The following is a 24,524-nucleotide window of genomic DNA, read 5'->3' as shown; positions in this document are numbered from 1 at the left end:
TTCAGTGGAAGGGCATCATTTTCCAGTGGCATTTCTTGCCGCCGTTTTGTCCCGATGCTTTGAAACCAAATTTAATATTGCGCCTTGAACTTCTCCGGCCAGCTGCCCCCGTCCCACATTCTCAGACTCGAGTTTCCCCTACAGCATGCCCAGGCAGGTACGCCTTTGTCTGGTTTTTGAGTCTCTGTCATAGGATCTCCTCTTGTAGAAGAGCTCTGACAATAATGGTAGCCATGCCAACAATCTCAAACATTTCTGACATTCATTGTTAACATATTTCTGTAATGGCATATCGCGTGAACACCTTGGAGTCCCGCGGTGCTCCACGAGCCAGGGATGTTTGTTTAAAATTAGCATGTTGAGCTGAATATTTAAGTGACCTTAGGAAGCAGGTGGGGTTCGTCTGCAGTGGAAAAGGTGACCCGTGCTCCTTATTGGGTGCAGCGTGGATTCACGTTTAAACCTTATCTGAGGTTATCTGGCCCGTTTTAAGTGCTGGAAATACATCTGCGTAAACCCTTAGCCCAGGGCCCGCGATATTTACGAGGGATTTGTGACGGAAGTCAGTACGCAATGTTGCTGTCTTTCAGGTTCGTACCTGTTTTGACTAACCCGTGACCTCCGGCGCTGGGGCCCAGGTGTTATGTCACCAGGTGTTGTGTTACAATTCCAGGTCGATGTGAAGTGAAGGCACAAGGATCCAGCTTGACCGATGAAAAAAGAAAATCGGAGACTGGTTGGGTTTGTTTTGGGTCATTGCACGGCTGGCTGAAAGTGTGATATTGTGTTTGATACTTCGGAAGGTTAAAGGTCGCGCTCTGCAAGAACATTCTTCTGGTCTTCGTTCAGTGTTGTTACACAATTCTATTCAAGACTCACACACACACACATACACACACACACGTTCTCAATGCGATGCTGCCGATGAGAAAATGGAAATTTATGTCTCGACTAAAAACGTAATTATACGTTTGTATTTCATGAGGCTAACATCCACGGGGTATATTCTGCAGTCGCGCTCCGGCTCCATCATCACAACGACCTGCAGCCAAATTGCTGTTGTATTTATTCCAACAGGTCCGATCCAGTCGCCGCCATGGAAACGGGTCTTGTGTATACAAGAGAATACCTTCATGCATTATGTGTCTGACTGGGATCGCATCACACAGGCAGCCAGACGCGTTCACCCTCCTCTCAGCTGTCAACGTGTGTTTGTCTTTGTTTGTTTTTCACATTATGGGTACAAGTGTGTGACCAGCCCTCATCTCACCTGTGGATTTCTCACCTGTCTGGATTTTTAATGGGCTGCATGGCCATTGATGATAATGACAGCTGACAGAAAGCAGGGAGGAGGAAAAAAGAAAAGCCGTCATTTCCCAGCAGCACAGATGAGATTACATAATTCTGAATGCGAGTTCAGTCATTGTTTGACCAGTGCTGTAACAATATTCACTGACTGAACAACTTGAAGCAGGACCTGTTGTCGCAGCGCAGACTAACCCAATATTTATACAGTGGAGTTACATAACGCGGTCAAACCGATAGATCGGGGTCACTTCTACCGCTTTTATAAAACAAGCTCTCTGATCACCGTTGTTATCAAAGATGTTCTTTCCTAACTTTGTCTGCTTTTATTCAGAATCTGTTTAGGATGGTTCTTTTGACGCCTGCCGGCAGTGACATCTAATACCAGTTGATAGCTGCTGATAGCCTCCTTTGAGGACGCCACAAACCAAAAGGGGAAACGCAGCAGTGACTTGTGTCTTGTGTGTGTTTTCTCTCCACCCGTGTTGTGAAAAGTTGTTTTTTTGGCACGCATCCTCAGAACGTCCTGTATTTTTCCCCAAGTGTACTGCAGATCAGGGACCAAAGTGCATTCAGTCAACACTGATCTGCGAGCCTAATGTGTGTGTCATGTTAGCGTCGGCCCTGTGACGGCGTGCGTCACCCATCCAGCTCGACGGCAGTCAGAAATCATTTGCGCGGGTTATAATCTCAGCATTGCATTTTGAAAAGTATGAATCTCCCTCACTGATTTCCACTGGTGATGTTTCGAAATGCATACTAGAGGCAGAATTTATTTTGTTTGTATTTTGATAAGCTGTTTCAAGCCATGGATCTAATGTGATGTATTTATCTTGTATTGACGATGGAGTGGCTTCTGCTCTGGTTTAACCCTTAATTGTGCTGAGCTTATGACCAACAATTTGCACAGTCGCAGGCTAAAAACTGAAAGTCGGAAGTAAATTTTAGGCGTTTTACTAAAGCGGCTTCCATCATCTTGGTCGTCGAATATAAGATGGTAATCTGTTCAGTCTTTTCTGAGTCTTGGGCAAATCTTTCGGTCTTTCATTGACGTAACCCAGTGCTACTTAACTATTTTCTGTTACGTCCCCGTCGCAAGAAAAAAAAAACACTGGAACTCTAAATATTGTCATTTGTGTTTAAAACTGTTTTATATACACCTCTGCACAACATTGTATCCTTAATAACATCAAGGAAAAGAAAAAAGAAAGACATATAGATCAATTTGCAACAAATAATAACTTTATTAACATAACAATGCTGGCTGGTTTACTAAAGAAGCCTTCACAAAGCGGCATGATTATTTGCAAAATTCAGTACGTTATCACTGAAAACTCTCGTCAGTGTAATAGGGGTGTAATGTCTTCATTTATTTGTCTTCATGCTGTCTGCTGACAACATTTTTAGCCACTGTAAACACAACTCTCTTTCCTCATCTCCCATCATAGTCACAGTGAAGCCAAGCACTATATATGCTTTCTCGTATTTCCTCGTCTTAGCTTTCGGATGACTTTGGTTCGTCTCATTTTCTCTGTCTCTCACCACCTTCCTTATTATCTCTGTTAAATAGTTTTCCATGGTGTCTCTTGACGGTTTGTTCACTTCACTTCATATCTCCTGCCCTGTGCCGTGTATGCAAATGCTCGCTGCAAAAAAAATAAATAGTGACCCTGTAAGATTCACAGTCTTTATGAAATCTCAGAGTGAGACTGAAAAGTCAACTCTATAGATGTGAGTGGGTGTGAGATGATCGTTTACAGGGAGTCTTTTCCAAATTCAAATGACCTTTGAATTAGAAGGTCCAACATTGCTTGAAAAATCCAAACCAGGAACCCAAGTATTAGTGTTTTTCCCCCCTTAGCTTCCTGGAGACGCCGAACATCCTGCCCCGTCAAAATAATGGAAACCCAAACGTCCGTGTGTTCTCTGAGCCGCAGCGCACCCCACCGCACCCCACCGCACCCCACCGCACCCCCCCGCACCCCCCCGCACCCCCCAAGCCACTAATGACGGCTTTCGTGTTTTGAAAAGGAACAGTAGGCCATCAAGACCAAAGTGAGGTCGCCATCTTGATTGCTGTGTGTGTGTGTGTGTGCGTGTGCGTGTGCGTGTGGCAATCAGTTATGTCACCCTGCTGCATCATGTGGTCTTAAACCGTCTCCTGCAGATACGTAATAATTACCCACCAAATGCACAGAGGCTGTTATGTAACCAATTCTCATGCATTTTGACAGAACCAAAACAAAAAAACAACAAAAAAAAAAACCTTTGGGTCCACGCGAGGAAAAGCTAACACAACTGCCCAAAACTTTTTTTTTGTATCCACGGGCCGGAGACGTCGAAGTTAAAGGTGGGGTACGGGGGGAAAGCCAGGGCCGTGGCGACCAGCATGCAGTGCTCATCGCTCCGCTTCTCTCTGAATTATGTAACATGCCAGTGGAAACAAAGCAAGAGTAGGAAACAAACAAGCAACAGGCTCCCTCAGTCGTTTTGCTGCTAGGCAGCCGTTGCCAAGACAAGCAGCCAATTGGTGTCTGTTTTTTTTTTCCTCCTTGCAGTGCACGCCGGCCATGTAGCTGGGCTTTTCATTTGGAACTCTGTGTGTGTGTGTGCGCGTTTGCATGTGCGTTTCAGACAGAAAAATATGCAACTCAATTGGGGTAAAATGCACATACATTGAGATCCAGGCCTGCAGAATGCCCACATAGGCTCTTTTGTCCGTAGCGTGAAAGGTCAGTAATGGAGGCGTGTGTGTGTGTGTGTGTGTGTGTGTGTGTGTGTGTGTGTGTGTGTGTGTGTGTGTGTGTGTGTGTGGCAGGACATGGGCTGTCCAGATGGTGCAATGCAATGGGGGGGGGCAAGCTAAAATAAAAAAAGTGGGAAATTCAGTGTGAGGTTTGAGGGAACAGATGTAACCAACAGGGTTTGTCCTTTCGAAGGAAAAAAAGAACAGGAAAGTCATACGATGTTAAATTATGGAGAAAAAAAAAATCTTACATAATCCAGCTTTGGCACGGCGCAGGCGGGAAGAGAGAGAATTGTCGCAGACAGGACTGGACTCATCCAGAGGAGTCCTCCCCGCTGCAGACGTTGGGTAGCACCTCTTCTGCTTTTTATTCACTCGTTCATCGTCTACAACGCTTATCCTGGGCTCAGGGTTCGGGGGTCTGCAGCCTATCCCGGCCGACATCGGCCGAGATGCAGGGTTCGCCCCGGACTGGCCCATCACAGGGCCATGTGGAGACATGCAGCCAGAACCAGAATCAGAATTACTTTATTCACCCAGTAATTTCATAATGAGAGTAATTTTCGGACTATTAGCCGCAAGTTTTTTCACACGCTTAAACAACGATTGTGGCGAATTTACGGATTTTTGTGGGCTGAAAAGCTTCATGGCGCCAAAACACTTAGCCTCGTCACATCGGACCGATGACATTGCGCTTCATTCACACACATGGAAAACTTACTAAGAAACGCATATGATGCAGCTTTTAAGCTAAAGGTGATCAAACCGACAGCCAAAGAAGGAAATAGAGCTGCTGCGCGTGAGCTCAGCATCGATGAATCAATGGTGAGACGTTGGAGACGGCAGCGAGTAAAAGTGACTCAATGCCAAAAGACAACAAAAGCTTTCAGACGAAACAAAAAAAAGTTGACAGCCTGAGCTTGAAGTCGTTCTTGTGAACGCACAGAGTGCCGATGGCCGAGATGTTTCCACCACTGTTCAATTCCAACACCGAAGAAGATAACTTTAATGGTTTTAGTGACGGAGGAAGATCAAGATAGCAATCTGCTGGAGGAGGACAAAGTGGGGCGAGAAAATTGACTTTTCCTTGTCTTCTTTATTATTCATCTTTTTCATCACCTGTGTTACAGCCACTGGAAAAAAAACCAAAAACATTTCCAGTATGTACAGTATTTGTGGATGTTACCGGTATGTATTTAATTAAAAGTTTGAATAAAATCTCATGTTACAATGTGAACACCTGCGGCTTATAGTGCAGCCTATATAGGTACACATAGATTTATTTCTTGCAGCTTATATTCAGGTGTGCCCAATAGTCCGGAAACTACGGTACAAAGAATTTGCTCTGGTTAACGGTGCTAATCAGAGAACATGTAACAAGCATCAAATGTTAAGAGTGAAATCAGGGCAAAGGGAAGGTAAGAACCTGTTTTGTGGTGGATAGGTGTGGTCCTGATTGACCGCAGCCTCCTTTCTGTGGGGAGAGGTTTGAAAGGCCTATGGCCAGGATGAGGTGAAGTGTACTTTAATGATCACATGCTTGGAAAATTGTTTTGTAGCAGCAGCAAGACGTACAAGGACAAGACCAGCTAAAATACACATAAAAACTAAATAAAGTAAATAGACTGTGAAGTATCGGGGGCAGCTTGGCACGGGAGATCGAGCAACCGTCTTTGGAAGTGAACATTCCCGGTCTTTGGAAGTGAACATTCCCGGTTGGATTCCCGGCTCCTCCTAGTGTGTCAAAGTGTTGTTGAGCAACACGCTGAAGCCCTCGCTGCTCCTCAGCCTACTGCTCGTGGTTCATCCATGAGGCCTTCATTGCAGAGACCCAATTTCCCAACGGGGATTAAAAAAGAATAAACTATTATTAAAATTATTAAAAGTATCATCTTGAAAAATTTAAAAAAAGTCAACCCACTTACTTATATACAGCAATTAAAAAGAAAAGTGTCAATGTGAAGCGGAGCAGTGACTGCTAGAGTGAGTTATTGTACAGAGTTATGGCATGTCCTGTATCTTTCCATTGGACAGCGGAGCCGGAGAAGCCGCTCCACTGTCTATCCACCGTGAGGTGGAGGGGCTGGGCCGGGTTGTCCGTGATGGACCACGGTTTCTCAAGAGAGGGGTTACCCGGGATCTTGCCGGACAGCAAATGGCACTCAATCGCCCTCGGATGATAAGCCACAGTCGGCCATTGTCTCCGGCAGTGGCGGCGGTATACCATATGGTGATGGAGGAGGTGAGGATTGAGTCGATAATGAAGGTGCAGACGTGCACCTTCATTGTCTTTGGCAACATCCTCTGCTGCGCTTTGCTTGTGAGGGAGCTGGTGTTCAGCTCCCACTTGAGGTCCCGGGAGATTATTGTTCCCAGGAAGCAGCAGCACTCCACAGTGCCTGCTGGGGAGTCAAAATCACCCTCTCGTTCATTGTTCATGTAGTCATTCAGCCTCTCATTCTCATGTCATGTAGACCATTTGCACTTTCCTCTCATCTGAATCCAACCAGGGAGCTTCTTGATGTGAGGCGGGAGCGCTAACCACTGCGCCACCAAGCCACCCTCCTTCTATTTTCATTGATTGTTATTATTTTTTTTCAATAATATTGCCATTGAAATCTGACAAGACGTCATCCAGAGATGTCGGAGAAAATGAGGGACAGCTGCTCATCTCATCCTCCATCACCGATCGTCTCCGTTTCCTTCCCAAAGCGGCCGCAGGGTTTTTTTTTTTTTTTTCTAATTGATGTCACCCTGGGGGAGATTTAATTAAGAGATAAGTGTGTGTCTGTGTCTGTGTTTGTGTGTGTCGTTGCCCGGTTAAATTAAGCCCCTCAGGTATCAAACAGGACAACTGTTAGCGGTCAGCCGAAGGTGTGAGATCTGATCTCTCGGGGTCGGTGTGCATCGGATACGGCGTACGTTAGTGTCTTGAGAAATATCACTTCCTCATCTTCATCTCCCGGTTAGTCGATCCCACCTCTGCAGCTCCGAGGAAAACAGGACCTCTTCGCACCACATGATGGTGTCTTAATAATGATAGAGACTTCACGCACCTTGTTCATTTCCTTAGATTTCACAGCGTTTGCTGTATCTAACACACTTCCGCACCTGTGTCCCCAGGGAGAAGCTGAGGGTCGGAGGCAGCCAGATGATGGAGCTGAAGGAGGCCCTGGACCGCTGCATCCTCACCGCGGGCTGCCCGGTCCCCCCGGACACGTAGCAGCCGGACCGGACGCCCCTGTGCAAACAGACGGCTCGGACTCATTCAGGTCCCTCACTTGGGAAAAAAAAGGACAATTCCGAGGACGACTCCCGCCTTAAGGTCTGTTGACGTATTTCACTTTGGCGGTAAAAAGGGTGTGCGACGCCTAAAGATAGTGGCGAACAGCATTTGTGATTCACAGAACACGCGCACATGCAGCTTGTTGCTCTCCAACGTTTCAAATCAGGGAATTACATGCAGAAGTGAGGATCAACTGACTCGTCCAGCAAAGAGTTCGAGTTCTAGAACTCGCGTTCTAGTTAGCATCACCATGGCAACCGTGGCAGAAGCTGTTGTATCTAAGCCTCTCCTCTAAGTGTGAGCCGGCTGCGAGCGGCTCCAGTTCTCAGTAAAGCCTTGCGTGGGAGCTCCATCTCTGACCTTTCTGTCTCTGCCAAAGAGCCACCGGCAAAGATTCCTCAAATGCTTAGTTGATGTAGCACGTTGATCCCTCTGTGTATTGGAATGGTGAAATGAGCCATGTTGTTGTTGTTTTTTTTAATCGACTGCCTTGCTTGTATGATGTTATTTATGTCCAGAGGATGAAGTGTCATAGTTTTAAAAAGATATATATTTAATGCTGGAAACAATAATATTGTATCAGAGCACTGTGTCCACATTCATTTATTTATACTGCAAGTGGGCTCTGAAAATAGTCCCCTCTGTTGCAGCCCCCCCCCCCCCCTTTTTTTTTGGGGTACACATGGGCTCTGCTTTTAACCTGGCCCATGTTTCAGTGCCCAGCAGAGTTCCCAGTGATGTTGAGCCTTGTGCGCCGGAGAAACCCGGCGCGGCTGAGTATTTTAGGCCGCTCCCCCGTTTGACCGCTACATGGGAAACAACGTCTTAACACGACAGCAGGAAAAAAAACGACTGCAAGGAAGGAAGGAAGCCTGTATTTAAAACAAGGCGTGAGTCAGAAAATCTGATTTCCTTAGCGCTTTATGGGGGGAAGGAAGCAGGTTGAACGTCCGTGGCCTCGGGAGCGTGCATTCAGCGGGAGGAACAACGTGTTTGCTAGGTGGCACCTCTGCATATTTTCATCTTTTGTCCGGCTCTGCAAAATACAATATTTTGAAAATACAACATGACAACAAAATACAACATGACACAAATGCGTACTTATAAGAGAATGTGATGCCACCAAACCATAATAATGGATTTAAATTAGAGATATTCACAAGTATCATTAGGTTTCTCACTGTGGAATTTGAGCATCTTGGACGGCGTTGGTTGACACAACTTGTCATCGCATCTTCTAGCATCAGAAGCAGGATCACTGCATGTGGTGTTCACTTGATGGCTTGAATCTGGATGCGTGTTGTCACGCCCATACACACACGAGTGTTTGAGTGTGTGTGTGTTAACTAAGGGGATTAAATGTGCAGGTGACGCCAGCAGACTGGGATTACACCCACTGCTCTAACACGCTTCAGTTCAAGCATCAGACGTCACACGTTGAGTTTATTGTGTGTGTGTGAGCGCGTCGACACTGGTCAGATACTGACGCTTCTTCTTCTTTCAGCTTTTCCCTTCAGGCGTCGCCACAGCGAATCCACTTTCTCCATCTAACCCTATTCTCCGTATCCTCCTCTCTCACACCAACTACCTTCATATCCTCTCTCACGACGTCCATAAATCTTCTCTTTGGTCTTCCTCGAGACCTCTTGCCTGGCAGATACTAACGCATTTTATTTTATTCATTAAGCGGCCTTGAAAAACCCATCACCGTTAAACCCAACACCGAGTTTACCTCGTCTCTCGAAGCCAAATCAGCAGGCGATAAATCCTCTGCGTGTGATTTAAGGTGTCTCACCTTGACCTTTCAGAGGAACGGGCCATCCAGGTTCTGTGTAATTGAACATTTGGTACTTTTTATCTGATTCAATTAAAGGTTAGCAGGTTCACGGTTTGATGTCTCAAACCTGACTGGTCGTGTCCCTCCTTCAAACTTCATTATTTTTCAGTGTCAAATGCAGATTCATTTCCATTATCGGTAATCGTAAATAATGGGGTTTATCTGAAGCGGCGCTATCTGATTCTCCGCCGCCTGATTGGAAAGGAAGGCCTCGAAGACGAAGCTCTGCGGTTGGTAGCGCGCTGTCCGTGCTTCAGGCAACGTGTCGGCCGCACGTTCCTTCAAAACCCCCTCCTCTTCCTCCCCCCGCAGCTGACAGGTGTGTCTGCGGCTCCTTAGGCCAGCCTTGTGAATGAACTAAATGTGGCCGAAGCATGCGGCGGGCCAGGTCTCGACCGTCAGCAAAGCCGGAGGTCACATTCATTCCACTCCCCCGCAACCCCTGTCGTACATCCTGCCTGAAGCCTGCTAACCAGCTTAGTATAATCACCCCTAAAATACACGGTGGAGCAGGAAAGAGCCTGGTTTGCTGCCATCTGATAATTGCTGGATGCTGTGAGGAACGGCGAGACGAGGAGGCTGCGGATCCTGTATTTAGCGTCGGCGGCTCGGCCGTGGACGTCTCGCGTTGTTTGACGCCGCTAGTTCAGCCGCTGACCGGCCACTTTTGAAGAAGCCATCCAACTAGGTGTTGCCTGTGATGGCCTGGAAGGCAGTGCGGCTGAAATCTGAGTTTAAAAGAAAAGCCTCAGAACAGCAATTAGATTTAAATGATTTATTAATAAAGAAATGTTACAAATGCAGTCATTTTCTTGAGCTAACATTCCTCCCAGTAGAATCTCCTAATGCCTGACACTTTAAGCACTAAAAAGAAAAAAAAAAAAAAGGATCTTCATTTGACTGCATCTCTACATACATCAATTAGTTAAATTACATTAACAAAAGAGTTTGGTTAGCAGAAGCATGGTTGTGCGTGCGTGTGTGTGTGTGTGTGTGTGTGTGCGCGCACAAAAAACAATAATTACCTAAAACTGGCACTGGTTAGATTCGTTGACTTAAGCTGTCTGCTACTATTATTTAATTGGTAAATCAGCAGTGTATAAAAAATATAAAAAAGGCAATCATTTAAGATTCAAAAAGCAATCCAGCTTGTTTAAAATTACACAAAAATTCCTTAGCAGGTGTTTTATCAACTTGCACTCTGAGTAAGGCTTCAAACCACTGACCTTTTTAAATATGTGAGCAAAAGGAAAAAAAAAAAACATTTCCACAACAGAAATAATCTTTTAACTTAGAACTTTCAAGTCAAATCGCCCACCGAGCCACGCCGCCAGCCTCCGAGTGACACGCAGAAGCCGGCTCGTCCGAAAACCCCCGATGGAAGTGACAAACCTTTCAACTCTAAGAGGAGAAATAAAAATAAAAAGAAAGCACTAAATGTGTATTAAATGTTGGCATATGACAAAAAGAGGAAGAAACTTAATATATACAGTACGTAAAACATTGTATGCAATATGCAAAGGCGTCATGTTGCTTTGGGCAACACCCCCCACCCCCGGCCCTCCCCACATATAAGCCAGTCTTCACTGAAGACCCCGCATCCCCGAGACGACCCCCGTCCCAACATACCCCCGCTCCTACATACACGGGACGTCACGAAACACGATTACGTCACTAAGCCTGTTAGTTTGGAAAAAGGTGAAGCACTGAACCCCCCCCCAGCCCTGCCTGGTCTCTCCTTCCTCCTCCTCCTGGGCCCCGTCGCCCCCTTCTTCAGTCAGAGAGGGGAGAGGGGGCCTTGGCGCAGTCGTTCCACTCGTCCGTCTCGGGGTTGTACACCTCCACGGTCTTCAGGAACTCGTTGCCGTCGAAGCCGCCCACGGCGTAGATGGCGTCGCCCAGCATGGCCACGCCGGCGTTGCTGCGGGACGACGTCATGTTGCCCAGCATCCTCCACTCGTTCCGGACGGGGTCGTATGCCTCCACGCAGCGGAGCGCGTGGGAGCCGTCGAAGCCGCCGACAACGAACAGTTTGCCTGCAGGGAAACGGTGCAGAAATTAGAATACGGCCATAAAAGCGTCCGCTTTAGCCACGTTTGATGGCGGAAGCCCTGTCTCTTTCCTTACCGGCGCGGACGGCGACGGCCGCTCCCCTGCGAGCCACGTTCATGGGGGCGATGAGTGTCCAGGTGTCGTTCTCAGGGTTGTAGCGCTCCACCGTGTTCAGGCAGTTCCACGACTCGGCACCTCCAATCACGTACATGAAGCCTTCCAACTCACACACCGCTGCCTGGTGCCTCCCTAAAAACAAACAGACATCAAACGGGACGAATACGCCACTTTCTTTACCCGCTAGATAAGTTCGGAACGTGTGACCCTCGCGTACTGATGTTGAGGGGGGCGCAGTTGGACCAGGTTTTGGTGACGGGGTCAAAAGCATCGCAGTTCTTCAGGCCCTTCTGCCCGCAGGGGTCGGACCCTCCCACAACGTACAGCTTGTCGTTCAAGGAGCAGACACCTGGAAGACAACGGCGGTCGGATAAGTCCCGTCGTTCCAAAACAAAGCACTGCCCCGCGGAGACATGAGATGAGGCATGAGAGACGGACCTGCGTTGCAGCGGTTAGTCCTGAGCTCTGGCACCTGGACCCAGTCGTTGGTCAGCGGATCGTACATCTCCCCGCAGCTCAGCTCGTCAGAATGTCCGTTTGAGCCTCCGATCACATAGAGCTTCCCCTGCGGGGTCGGAGCAAAGCGAGCCGCTTCAAATGGGTTTCCGATCAGGATTTGAATTCAGTCATACATTTATTTCTCATGAATCATTTTTGGAGTGTGAAGGGCAGAGTGCTACCATGAGGACGGCCATCTGGAAGCGAGCCCTCGGAGTTCGCATGGGCGCAATGAAGGTCCAGCGGTCCTCCTTGGGGTCGTAGCACTCGACGGTCCTCAGGCATTCCTCTCTGTTGTAGCCCCCTGCGGATGATCGACACAGGCCGAGGTTGAGTCTGCACGTCCTCTGCTCATCCTAGTCTGCACGCTTTAAGCCGTCTTTTCTATCATGTGAACGTGCAGGGATTGCAGAGTTCACATTTTGCACGTCACCTTGCCCTGCTCTAATAGTTCAACCACACGTACAAATTGTAGACAAATAAATGCGAGAACACGACCCAACCAAAGCTGTTTTCCATTTTGTTTTTTTCCTTTCCAAATCCCCCGGGTCGCCTTTAAGGAAATACGGAAACCGCTCGTGACATAAGAACGAACCTGCTGCGATGAGTCTTGAGCTGAGGGCGGCGGTGCCCAGGCCTGAGCGGGCGTAATGCATGGGCGAGAGCGGGTGCTCTTCCAGCTCCTCAGGCTGGGTCTCGAAGCTGAGGCTCTTCATCAGGCAGGGGGTGGCAGAGGGGGAGGTCTGAGGGCTGCTGCGGCCGTGCAAGAAGATCACACACAACACGCCGTCCAGCACGGCCAGACACAGGTGGGTGTTGTCTGAGGGAACACCAGAGATAGTCGGAGCTGATTCTGGAGCCGGTGAGCAAAATGAGTTGCAGCACCATTCGAGCGTCCCGTCCCACCACCACCTGTTCCCCAGGCGGAGCGTTGAATAACGACCGGGAGGAGTTTTGGCAGCTCAACAGCTCGTTGAGCCGCGATCCATCAATATCGATCACGAAAGCGATTTGAGAATCCACCGACAGGCCCAAAGTTTAGCCGGGTGGTCCTCGAGTCAGAGCGGAAATCGGACATCGGCTACGCCGGCTGTCAGTCTAATTCCGACTTGGCCCATGAATTAATGAGCGTAAGAAGCAACTCGAGTTTCTCTTAGACGGGGGTCGCTGCGATCGAGCAGTAAACAAACTCACTTGTGGTCTTCTCCGAGGCGATGTACTTCCACTCTCTCCTGGCAGTCAGCTTGGGGACGTTTGCTGCTTGGTTGGAGGGCGACAGGCTTCCTGAGGAGCTGCAGCTCATCTGTCTCTGGGTGCTCTCCCGCACAGGCTTCTTCTGCAAGAGCACACCGCAGCTACAGAAACTAGATCCACACTGCGGGCCCTCCGGGGGGACAACACCGGCCGATCCTAACCCCCCGGACGCTACCTCATCAGGCAGGTCAAACACCCGTGTAAACCTTTGCAGGGAACCAAGCGGCACCCAACAGCAATAACGACGAGGTTGGCGCTCCTGAGCTCGGACCGGTTGACTTCATGATCTGGCCCAGAGTTTGGTCACAACTCACTAGAAAAATCACCCATGTCAGCCCACAGAGCCACTTCAAGATTATCCTCCAAATTAAAGAGGTGTGTAATTTATTCATAGCCAAATTTCTCCCCATTTACCGCAGTGGTTTGGCTAATCCAATCAACTGTGGCTGACTCCTGACGAGATGCTTTTTTTTTTTCCCTTCTTTTCCCCCTAAACGGGGCCAGGGCGCAAGCTACACTCTGCCAAGCAAAAATGCGGGCGAGGCTTCACCATGGCAGAAGTTCGGGGAGTACCTGCACAAATTGAAGGTGGTCCTCCTCGCCACCAAACACCTCACTGTGCCCTTCAATCACCAGCCCTCCATCCAGCAGCTTATGGTCGGGTGAGTAGTACAGCGTTTGCACCTGGAAGACAAACAGGAACAACACACCCATGTGGCTGTCTCCATGGCAACACACTGAGAACCCCTGCATGAGGGGAGGGAGGAAGAAGGAGGGGGGCAGTGCTGTGAAGAGGAAGAGGAGGAAGATTTGAAGCTTGGATCTTCAGTTGCTTCAATGGAAAGCTTCCTTTAAAAAGACACGCCGCTGCCGCTGCCGCTGCCACTGCGTCGAGTGGGTTAAAAGATGGAGCTCAAGAAAGTATCTTGCAAAAGTCACCCCTCATTTGCATCTAGAAACAAAGAGTGATCTGGTGAAGAGTGACAGGCTGCATCTGGAAAGATCTTCTGTGAAGAATGAGGAGGAGGGGCTGCTTGGGGCCCCCTTTTTTTCCCACCTCTGCTGCTTGGAAACGGGTCCTCTAGCTGAAGAAGTTGTCATTGTGATGGCAGTGAAATCCAGATGACAAACTATTGTGCCGCTGCAGTTAACCATCAAGCGAAGGCTTGAGCCGTAATCGATTACATCCAGAGAGACGTACAAAACCGACCCACGTGCGCTTTCAGGGCTGTGTGGCCTTGCCCATTCAAGGGAGGAAAAAAAGTCATGGAAGAAGGATTTTCATAAATTTGGGGGGGTGGGGGGGGTTCTTTCTTTCCATTTTTTTGAAAAAAAAATCTGAATTGTTCCTGTGTGATCCAGTGAGTGACTTCAGGGCACATAGTAGTGCGTAGTTCTTTATGGTCCTAGGTGTACTCTGGAATTGCCAGTGGATCTCTAAGCCGTGTATTTTTTTTTTAAAATATAATATCTGCAATAGCAATTACGTTTATCGTTAAAATGCATCTTCTATCGGTGCACGTAAATTCAGGGATGCATTGAATACATCTGTATACGTGTCATAAACAGATGGCAGCACAGCGTTGCTTGGCTGCTGAGAGGCAGAAGTGCTCCTCTCTTTTCTCTGACTCATTACCCTGGTGGCTCAGTCCTGGCTCCTCAGTCTGGTCTCCTGCTGCTGCTAATAAACCTACAGGAGAGATAAATCAACGGGGAGGATTGCCTGTTAGTTCTGGAGCATGAAACACGCACCTGCTCAGACAGTAAAGTGGCAGAGACACAATAGAATCACGGGTCAAACCTTTGAGAACCTGTTTTTGTGTTTCGGAGGAGAAGAGCATTGAAATACTCAGGATGGGGCTGGATATATAATAATAAACCACAACTCAAAAGAGAAGAGTGGAAACAAGAAACAAGAGCGACACATGGGCTCTTTTTTGGCTCACCTCTAATTTGTAGTATGGTTCGGGGGTACAGAGTTTCTTACTGCAAAAACCTCAACACATCAGAGGGGAAAAAAGAACAATCCCGACATAGCAGCATGACAAAGGCATGCTATTCCTACTTCAGCCCCCTTAATGACTTCTTAACGTCAAAAACAGGAGGAGTCAGAGGGAGGGGAAGGGGCAGGGTGAAGAATGAAGATCCGTTTGATAGCCACACACCCCACACCCTGGTACTGACCTCCTCCATAAGTCGCTCCAGTTGGTCTCCATTCTCCCAAAGGCTACGCTGCACCCAGTTAAGCACCTTTGAGTAAAGCTTGCCATTGCTGGGCAGGGTCAAGTTGTCTTCTAGCATTACTTCTAACTGTAAACACATGAACGGAGGAAGACGGGTTAAATTCACAGACACTCTTCGGTGATTACACAGCCATGGACTTTAACAGTAAGCCTTTAATTTATCACTGGGAAAACTGCTGAGCATTCACCTGATTAAACTTTTCCCTGCTGAATTGCTAACATATGTATAAATAGTATATCAAATTGCAAAGGAACCAGGCACACAGACCATTAAAACAGTAAGCTCCCCACATAACCTGCCATTTGCATAAATTAAACACCGAGTAAAAAGTACTTCACGTGTGGTCCTCTCTGCTCACATGACCGAGAGCTGGGAAACGCTACAAGACGACACTCGGACGGGTAACTAGAAACGTGTGTGCAAAGGCGAGCGACAAAAACAACTGCGTTAAAATGAAAAGCAGCTGCACTTCAACAGAAACACTCAACACACACGCGGGAATATTTACTAAAATCTCAGATGCCCTGTTAAATGTTTCAATTTAACATAGATCGCATTTGGGAAGCTGAGGCTCAAGTAAGAAAGGAGCAATTTCGTAATGGAACTAAGCTGTTGCCAGTTGGCAAGGTTTGCCACATACATCACACAGATTTGTCTTGCTAATGCAGAGAATTTCAATATTGCCCATTACACTTTACATCCCTGATGGAACTGCAAGTACCTGGGTGATTTAAAACGGTCAACCCATCAATAAATACATACATGCGAGAGGGTATCCCAGAAAGGCACTTGAGATAGAACAGACTAAAATAAGTTGAAACTTTTTATGAAAAAAGTCGTTGATTTGTTTAATCATCTCATCGAAGTGCTGAAATGAAGGACCTTTGGCTGTTCACAAAAAGAATAACATCATTGATTTGACTTTCAACAAGATGAGGCCTGAACTTGAGCCAGGTTTTGATCCCCCTGACCTCGCTATCTTCAGCAGGCTATGGCCCTAAAATTCTCTAAGAATTCTAGTATTATCTTCCACCAGAAAAGCTAAAAAACATCTTAACTGAGCGTAAAGATGAAAGTTGAGACCTCCTCCTTGAGGCAGAAAGGGGTTCAAATACCTGTGACTGACTGTTAAATCTTAAGGTGCATCAGTCCACAACTGACACGTCATGTAGAACTCAGTGGTTCCACCTGGACACGACAAAGACCTGAGTTTTTACCCCAATCTGAACTCGCCTTAAGGCGGGGAAGTTTGAGAAAGTCGTCCTGTTCGGACACCTCCAACAGGTGGTCTTGGATGTAGGCATCCACCTTAGCCAAAACTCTTCCATCACCCATAGAGCTGGCGAAGTTTCGGAAAGAAATGGCATTCTGGGAATCCATCTTGGTCAGCAGGTAGTCACCACATATCTGAGGAGCAAGATTGGCATGGAGTTATATTGGGCTTCCCTTAAATTCCTTGTCGCGCCAAAGAACTGCTGACGAGTTTGTACATTTTAAGCTTCAACTTATCGGCGGCAGATGGGCTAGAATCAAACCTGTTTGACTCGCTCCATCTTGAATCTTTTGGCTGCAGAGTAAACTTCTTTAACCAGCTCCTTATCTGCCTTAAGCCTGTGTGACACAGTAAAAAAAAAAAAAAAAAAGAAAAACACTTGTCAGCATCAAAGTTGAAACATAAGCAAATAAAACTGAGAACAGTCAAAGAGGAGGAATACTACTAACTGGGCAGTGTAGGCATAGTTAAGTAAGATCTCCACAGCCTCGGGGTCCAAGTCCTCAAAAGTGACATGGGAGACTCCGTGAGGCTCAATGTCACTGTTAAAGATCTCAAACAAGTAGGGACTGCAGCAGGCCAGGACAGCACGGTGGGCCATCAGCTCGTGACCACATACCTTGAGAAATGAGAGGTATAAAACATAAATATTATAAAAAATACACCATTTTCTGTATTAAGAGCTTCCAGAACAAATGACATTAAATGCTTGGGCTCACAATATTTTTTTTAAATAATTTCATGACACTGATTTGAATCAGGCTTTCAAAGCGAATATTTGAGGTAAAAATAGGTGTCATTACAAAAAGCCTGGGCATTAATTATTTGGAAAATGTCAACAAGAACAGCTTAATAAGCTTGACATTATATTGGGGAGTCCGTGATAGCAAGACAATTAAAAAAAAAAAAAATGGAGAAAAAAAAAAAAATTAGGAGCGTGACTTTCCTTAGTAACATTTTCAGACACCTTACTGGAATGAATTCCAGAGTAATCGTGCACGGTCGACGCCTGACATCTCCACCATAAAACCACAGTTACCCCCCTGGTACTCTGCACTCATATTTCAGTGCTGATTGACGTGAAAGTTACAAGTCTATCATTTCAGCTGTCTCAAAAGTAAAAATGTTGAATGTCAATGCTAGCCTGTAACGAATAAAATCAATAGGGACTGGTTCTCAATCCTGGGAGGTTACTTTTAAGTTACATGCAACGGTTCAATTGAATACACTTTGTATTTTTAGACTGTGCATTTCAAACATGTCCAGTCATAATTTTACCCCCGGCTGTGCCTCTCACTACTTAAGTTTCACAGAGAGACTCAATGAGTTTGACAGTCCACGTGCAAGACGGCGTGCCTTATCCTCGAGTCGTACCTGCAGTCGAACGTCGCAGAATTGACCACTCTTTCTCAAAGCGTTCATCTTGGCCACGGTGGAATCCAGGAAACTTTCGTCCTCAAAGATCAAATAGCCGTTTGGAATCATCTTGTTGAAATGTCAATGGTGTTACTGAAAATAGATAGGTGGTAGATGGATAGATGGATAAAATACCTCAAGTCTGGTCAGGGAATAGTAGCTTTAAGATCATTCTGGCTCATTACATCAGGTCGTGCTAAATAATATGTACAGTCCTTTAACTACTAACAGAAATCCTCGAATTCTTTCCGCTGACACACATGCTTTCAATTCTCCTACATTGTAATGCCATCATTATTAATTGATGACCTGAGGAGGGATTAGGATTAAGAGCCTACACTGTGCATTGTGTATGATCATTTCTCCTGTGCATTCTCTGTAGCCTTACCTAATAGTGAATAAACCAAATCCGGGGGGAAGCTCCACTGCCAAGAGTAGAACAGGTACAGAAGGTGGGCAACAGGCAAAGCAGACGAGAGATCACAGGGGAACTCTAATCTTCTTCACCCGAGGAGTGGGATGAAGTGGTTGTCAGAAGAAATGCCAGTTGACCACAAAGGCGTGAGCAGAGGGGAGAGGGAGAGCAGCCGCACCGACAAACTATCAGGCTTGAAGCGACTGTAATCAAGTCCTCGGGAACCCTTTGGCTATAGAGATGTACTTATTCTGTGTTGGTCGTACATTATAACCTAGAGGAAAGAGGAAGAAAAAGGGGAGTTATTTATTTGTTGCTGTTTTCTTTTTTATGCAAAAGGCTCTTGGCACTCTTGCAATGCTAGCATGAGTCAATCCCACGTGGTAAGTCAAGACAGCGCTCCTGCCCTCCTCCTCTGTTCCGCTCGAGATATGACACAATTTTTGCACGATTTCCTGAGTGCATTCAGTGATTTACCAGTTCAAAACCCAGAACAGGCAAACCCATGTCAGTTCATCTTTTGACATTACCCTTGAATTCAAGATAAAAAATTAAATCAAGAAGTCGTCAAAATTTCCTGGACAAAAAAGCAAGTCCATTTTGTGCTGTAAATCTCTGCACCTGCTTCTATCTTCCAGGTGAGGGAACCCAAGTTAATCCGTCTCTGGCCTTCAAGTCTGTCTCCGCTGAGTGGATTCATGTTGACTTAATCTCGTGACAAGCCCCCTTGGCTTGGCTCCACCCAACAGCATGGCTTTCATTCAGACATGGGCCGATAAGGACAGCACAGGAGGGAACTACTTGTAGAAGCTACCACAACCCATCCAAAGGTGCTTTCCCATTGAACCTGCAGGGTTGTACCACATTTTTTGGTTGTGACACACACACGCTCAACGGTATGTAAATGTCATTGTCGGCCCCAAACTAAAGCAATCGTGATTTAGTTAAAAACTAGATTTTACACTGAAAAATTCCAATCGGAATCAATAAGACAGCTAAAATACACATTTACACAAGTGCTGTAATCCAACGCCTAATCTCAGTGCAGTTATTATCCCCCATTGGGAGGGGGAGTGAAATAGATCGCAGCAGCTGCTCCATGCTTGAAACTGTACCCACACTTGAAACAAGACTTTTATGATCGGCCTGCTTCTCAAGTTTGTGGGTGTATCCATCTTTTGCACATATCTGAAACACAAATAACTAGTCATTCAGTTACCTTGTAAGCATGCTATATTTACCAGCAAACTCAGGCTGAACTTCAACATAAACACCTGACAGGGAGGCCTTAAAAAAAAAAAATTATGCAAGAAACACTCTTCATCGAGGTGGTGATCTCATAGGCGGGGGCACAATATCTGTACAAGCCAGGGAAGGTGTTCACACTGCATGGGCTTACCTTGACACTCTTTCTAGAAGAATATAAAATATTAAGTGGAGTGACATGGAAGACAAGGCAGAACAGGATTCGGTATTTCCTTACCATGCTCCTGAGAGTAAGATTGTTCAGTAAGATTGTTCAAATAAAATGTGTATCGATTCATATACGGTATACATAGGAAGACACAGTGGCACACCCAAGAGGATATTAAAAACACCTTGTACTCTTTGAATGCTTGACGATTAAAATAAGAATGTCCTGAAGTGTTGAAAATAAAATAAAATAAAATAGCCCGTTTGTGTGTGCAAAGTGACTGGTTCAACAAGTAAGAGAGTGAGTCATGCAAAGCTTGTCTGAATTGAAACAATTTCCCAGTTTAAAAATGTTATCCAGCCTTGTCAACTCATAGTGAAGCTGACTTGTACTCAATCTATCCCCACTGTATAAAAACACCTTTAGGGACAATGCCGTTGTGCATTTGGCTGGATCACTGAAGCCAATAATACTTAAATCCAGTAACCTACTAAACCCCAAACCACACGGTGCCGTGTACATTTAGCAATCACAAGGGAAAAGACTGTAATGCTGCTCAGATCCAATTCCGTTGCCTATTGTATCACACCTCTCATAACGTAGAAGACCTAACTGACAACAAGACAAAAATAAAAAAATTGACATTCTCAAGTGGATGGGGGTGATTGCTCCATCCGTCTGAAGAGGAAAGGCAAAGACGGAAGAATGAAAAATGTATTGCTTTGTCTAAATGTGCATTGTACTATGTGGCAACAAGCAGAAAGCTGTTGACTGCTGTTTCAGAGCCAGATGTTTTTTTTTTCCTTTCTCAAATTGATAAAAATCACATGAATTGCGGAAGCTAAAACAACAACAACAACAAATCAACCGCCGCTTTGGGTTTGGCAGTGTTGCATAAAACGAATGTATAAAACTACCAAGCACGGGATTTTTTTTTTTATGGGTGAAAGCACAGCCAATGGTGGCACATGCTGGAATACATTTGAACCACACATACAGAAGGTCTGGCATTGGAAGCTATAATTCACCCAGTCTGTGTGGATGGGAGGGACATTGACCCAGTTTTGCAGTGATTATGCAATCTCTGTCAGAAGACTTCTTGTGAAGGCTCTTAAGCTCAACTCTTTCACATGGTAGGTCTCACCATACGGACCCAGTTTTTACCGTGCAGCACCACTTAACCTCAATTCTTGACCGGACAAGTCACACCCACAGCTTTGGGTTATTCTTACTTGACACCTTAAGCCACAGCAGTGATTAAAACCTTATAAATTTGGCCCATTGCTAGACAGCCTGGGATTACACCAGAAAAAGGCACAGCATAAAACATTGAACAACAGAGATTTCATGTTTAAAAACCCTCTCATGGGTGCAATGAGGAAACAGGGGGACGGAAAGAAATTAAATCTCAAGAGTAAAAAAATAAAAGACAAAAAAGACACACTGGGTCACTTATGAATCGACATTATTTACAGTTAAGTCAAAAAGGGTAATCTGTAAAAGTTATTTATCGAAAATTTTCCATCTGAGCAGCGAGGTCACAGCGGTGCAACGCTAGAACAATCGAGGCTTGTTATACTGCTCCCTGTCGGCGGAGTCGTGCCACTGCCGCGGAGCCCGTTTCGCTTTAATAGTATGGAAATGTACTGGCTCAAATGAATACAGGGACGGGAACCTCGGCGACACGCATCCTTGTGAAAAGACTCGAATCTGTCAAATAAAAGACTATTCAAATGAAAAACAGGTGTGCATGTGCGTGAGATTAACATCCAATGCGTTAAACAACCGTAAGCAGCAGTTCTTTTGCAAACGACGGCCTTTTGAAACGCAGGGGAGAGGAACGTCACAGCCGAGTATTTGTGGTACCCATAAGGAGCAAATACACAAAATCCCCGGTGTTTCACTGCAACGCACGGCGGGAGGATGTTTAAAATGCAAAGAATGTTGAAGCGCCGCGATTCAGGCCCCGGATTGACAGAAGGACGGGGTGTACCCACCCTGCCCGCCCGTCCGTCCGTCCGCCCCCCACCACCCGGTGGAAAGCTCTCACATCCAGACACCCCCGTGAGTTCGCCCCCGTCGATGAGCTCTGATATCCGGCCTGCCGGTTGTCTTCTCCCGATGCTAAAGCACCACCCCGAGGCCCGACGCCTGTCCATTTGCCCGGGAAGGACGACAGACGCGACCAGTCCATATACATCCCGCCATTTGGGAAGTGGGTCAAGAAGGAGGGGTCCCTGCCGCAATCTGCCGGCTTTGTCAGACATCTTATAATAATTAACCATTAATAACTTAAAAGTGCGTCTGGCCTGTAACAATGGTAGAGCAATGGGAGGACACCTCATGTTAGCCTAGCTAAGGTAGCCACAACCTGCTGCCGCGATGAAGGGGGAATAGGAGAAAGCCGGCTGTCAATGGCCGTCACGGTTGAACGTTTTCCCCTTTTTAAAAAAAAACAACAAAAAACGCTATTTCATTATCATGAAATCCGTTTTACAGCAAAGACAGAGTTGGCTAGCGTGCGGGGTGACATTGTCCGCGAACGGACGACCGTCGAGCGCTTTCCAGCAGGTTCCACCCGGTTTGGGCGAAGTCTGGCCGCGGCCGCTCATTGGACGACGACGCGATGATGGTGGCCGCGTGCGATGGAACGGATCTCTCCCCACACAGCCAAGGTAACAGCGAAGCATAGCATAGCATAACACTACATTTCCCCCTTAATTTGCCGTCTAATCATCAGAGGAAAACATACATAAATCTTACCTGGGTGGTTTTATAACAGACGATATTAGACATATTTAGTGTGAATTCACAGGTGGCTGGTTCGGGTTGGGAGGAAAGACGCGACGCGGTAACGAGCACGTCAAGCTAGCGGCGGATATCTGGCTTTAGCTCCTGGCGGTTGCAACACGTCCAGTCAGCGGTCCGTCCGGCTCCTGGCTCGCTGGCTCGGCGACTGTGGGGACGAGAGACCGGCGACGGGGGCGGGAGGAGGCACGGTGACGGCGAAGGCGCGCTCCGACAAAACCCCCGGAGGACGCTGCGCCGTGTTGACGTCAGAGCGGGAGGCGGGACGGTCCGCCCACGGCCGCGACACGGAGCCTCCTCCTCTGCCTTCCGGCTGCTCCCTTCAGGGGTCGCCGCAGCCAATCGACCTCCTCCGACCGAAGCTGTCATCCTCTGGTATCCTCTCACACCAGCTCACTTCAGGTCCTCTTTCACTGGATCCATACATTCAGTGTCCCTCCTCTGAACATCTCACGTTGGCTTCTCTGACCTTATCACCAAAACATATAATGCTACCCAAACACCTAAAGACTTGTGGAGACACTATCATCAACCGCTCACATCTAAAGATGAGTTTGGTGACTTTTTTGTCTCTCACTGAGACTTTACAAAGACTGTGAATCTACAGAAAGACTACAACTAGATTCTTTCAGCAATTATTGCAATGTTTGCACCGGGCCTTCGCATTTTCAGACCAACGCTTTTGCTTCTCCACTCGGTCATGATACGTTGAAGAGTCGACATCAGCCATACTAATCGGGACGTCCTTCGCCGCATCGCAAAGAAATATCGCCTCCGCCGCCAGTGTCACCTCTTGTGATTTTTTTTTTTAAATTTCTTACCGCCCATTTATTTGTTGTTAATTATTTTACGTCACCGTCAAGACTTGATATCTCTGTAAGCCCAAGACGAGGAAAAGACTGAGCTAATTCCACTCTGATAACCACGCTGCAACTCCAGTAAGACCCCTAAAATTTCATTGTGTAATGTTAGCCAAAGTGAAAATATACCTTCAATGTGGCAGGTTTTTGTGGCATTAGCATTGCTTAGAATTGCTCCAGGATCCAGAGGATCTAAGTGAACGGGCCCTCCCCACTCGGTGTCATCCAATAGCATGACAAATTGGACTGAATGCTTTACATACTGAATGCCATTTTAAGAACATCATCATAACATCTCTAAAGAATAGAAAGGTGCACGGTGGCACAGTGCCTTACAGCAAGAAGGTCCCTGGTTGGATCTCCACCGGGGGCCTTTTGTGTTCCCCAGGTTCTCCGGTGTCCGCGGACAGTCTAAAAACATGGAGGAGGCTCATTGGAGACCCTAAATTGTCCAGATATGTGAACAAGAGTGAACGGCTGTTCGTGTTGATATGACGTGTGACAGAGACGGTGAATGGTTGTGTCTCTGTATGAGGCCCTGTGACCGACCGGCTCAGGGCGAATGCTGTCTCTCGTCCGATACAGCTGGGGGAGGCTCCAGGATAAGATTAATGTGTGGATGAAAAAAGAAAACATTCAATGAATCATCCTCATGAAGGAAGAATGTATTGCTTGTGTTTCAAGTGAATCACCCAGTTATGAAAACTCAGTGGCAGATGAATCTGTTTGGCTTTTCCAGTTTGAATTTTTAAGGGGCTTCTCAAGCAGGCTGGATGGACTGAAGTACAGAAACCAGGGAAAATATAGTGCTAAGGGTTTTAGCAATTACCTGAAAATGTATTATCAGCTCCATCGTTACCTGTGTTCATTGAAAATCTTTCTTCTTCAATCCTTGGGGATGGGGGAAGGGGTGAATGAAAACAAAAATGAAATAACAAAAAGTGATTTTTGTTAAATCTCATCGATCGAATTTTAAACCTGGCATTCAATAGGGAGCTT

General features: G+C 46.6%; 2 protein-coding genes and 1 long non-coding RNA gene across 10 annotated transcripts in view; 1 reads left to right on the top strand and 2 right to left on the bottom strand.

The window, feature by feature from the left end:
• swt1 (SWT1 RNA endoribonuclease homolog) overlaps window positions 1–13,749 on the top strand; it is a 28,495-nt gene extending 14,746 nt beyond the window's left edge. For 6 of the 8 annotated variants that reach the window (XM_086162488.1, XM_086162481.1, XM_086162487.1 and 3 more), the window contains 3 exons: window positions 7,175–7,376; window positions 13,171–13,470; window positions 13,600–13,749. In XM_086162488.1, coding sequence (XP_086018614.1) covers window positions 7,175–7,274 — 100 coding nt within the window. In that variant the 3' untranslated portion in view covers window positions 7,275–7,376; window positions 13,171–13,470; window positions 13,600–13,749. Of the gene's footprint in view, window positions 1–1,077; window positions 3,074–7,174; window positions 7,377–8,841; window positions 9,592–13,170; window positions 13,471–13,599 lie in introns of those variants that run through there. The other 2 variants (XM_086162483.1, XM_086162484.1) reach the window with 2 other exon arrangements.
• On the bottom strand, window positions 8,196–8,610 carry LOC147226184 (uncharacterized). Its single transcript, XR_015107320.1, has 2 exons — window positions 8,519–8,610; window positions 8,196–8,373 (listed from the first exon to the last, which is right to left on the bottom strand). It is a non-coding gene; the product is annotated as an uncharacterized LOC147226184 (long non-coding RNA).
• ivns1abpa (influenza virus NS1A binding protein a) lies at window positions 9,935–22,868 on the bottom strand. The gene is made up of 15 exons (XM_086162489.1): window positions 22,621–22,868; window positions 18,417–18,717; window positions 17,987–18,121; window positions 17,062–17,231; window positions 16,875–16,950; window positions 16,573–16,746; window positions 15,280–15,405; window positions 13,669–13,779; window positions 13,036–13,177; window positions 12,437–12,661; window positions 12,024–12,145; window positions 11,782–11,908; window positions 11,561–11,692; window positions 11,302–11,475; window positions 9,935–11,210 (listed from the first exon to the last, which is right to left on the bottom strand). Exons 3-15 carry the CDS (start codon window positions 18,095–18,097, stop codon window positions 10,948–10,950), a joined length of 1,953 nt encoding a protein of 650 aa, XP_086018615.1. The 5' UTR covers window positions 18,098–18,121; window positions 18,417–18,717; window positions 22,621–22,868; the 3' UTR covers window positions 9,935–10,947.
• Between the last annotated feature and the right edge of the window lie 1,656 nt (window positions 22,869–24,524).

This window comes from Fistularia commersonii, chromosome 16, assembly GCF_037954325.1.
Source record: "Fistularia commersonii isolate RoL2024-O1a breed Wild chromosome 16, RoL_Fcom_v1.0, whole genome shotgun sequence".
Taxonomy (NCBI): domain Eukaryota; kingdom Metazoa; phylum Chordata; class Actinopteri; order Syngnathiformes; family Fistulariidae; genus Fistularia; species Fistularia commersonii.
The sequence above is the reverse complement of the archived record's forward strand: the minus strand, read 5'-3'. Positions and strand labels throughout refer to the sequence as shown.

What these genes read in the sequence shown, in the direction of transcription:
- ivns1abpa (XM_086162489.1), bottom strand. Translation starts at nt 18,097, where the DNA reads ATGATTCCAAACGGCTATTTGATCTTTGAGGACGAAAGTTTCCTGGAT. An exon ending in AACTATGCCTACACTGCCCA is followed by an intron (nt 16,951 to 17,061) that starts GTTAGTAGTATT and finishes TGTGTCACACAG; the next exon opens with GCTTAAGGCAGATAAGGAGC. An exon ending in GACTAACCGCTGCAACGCAG is followed by an intron (nt 11,693 to 11,781) that starts GTCCGTCTCTCA and finishes GTTGTCTTCCAG; the next exon opens with GTGTCTGCTCCTTGAACGAC.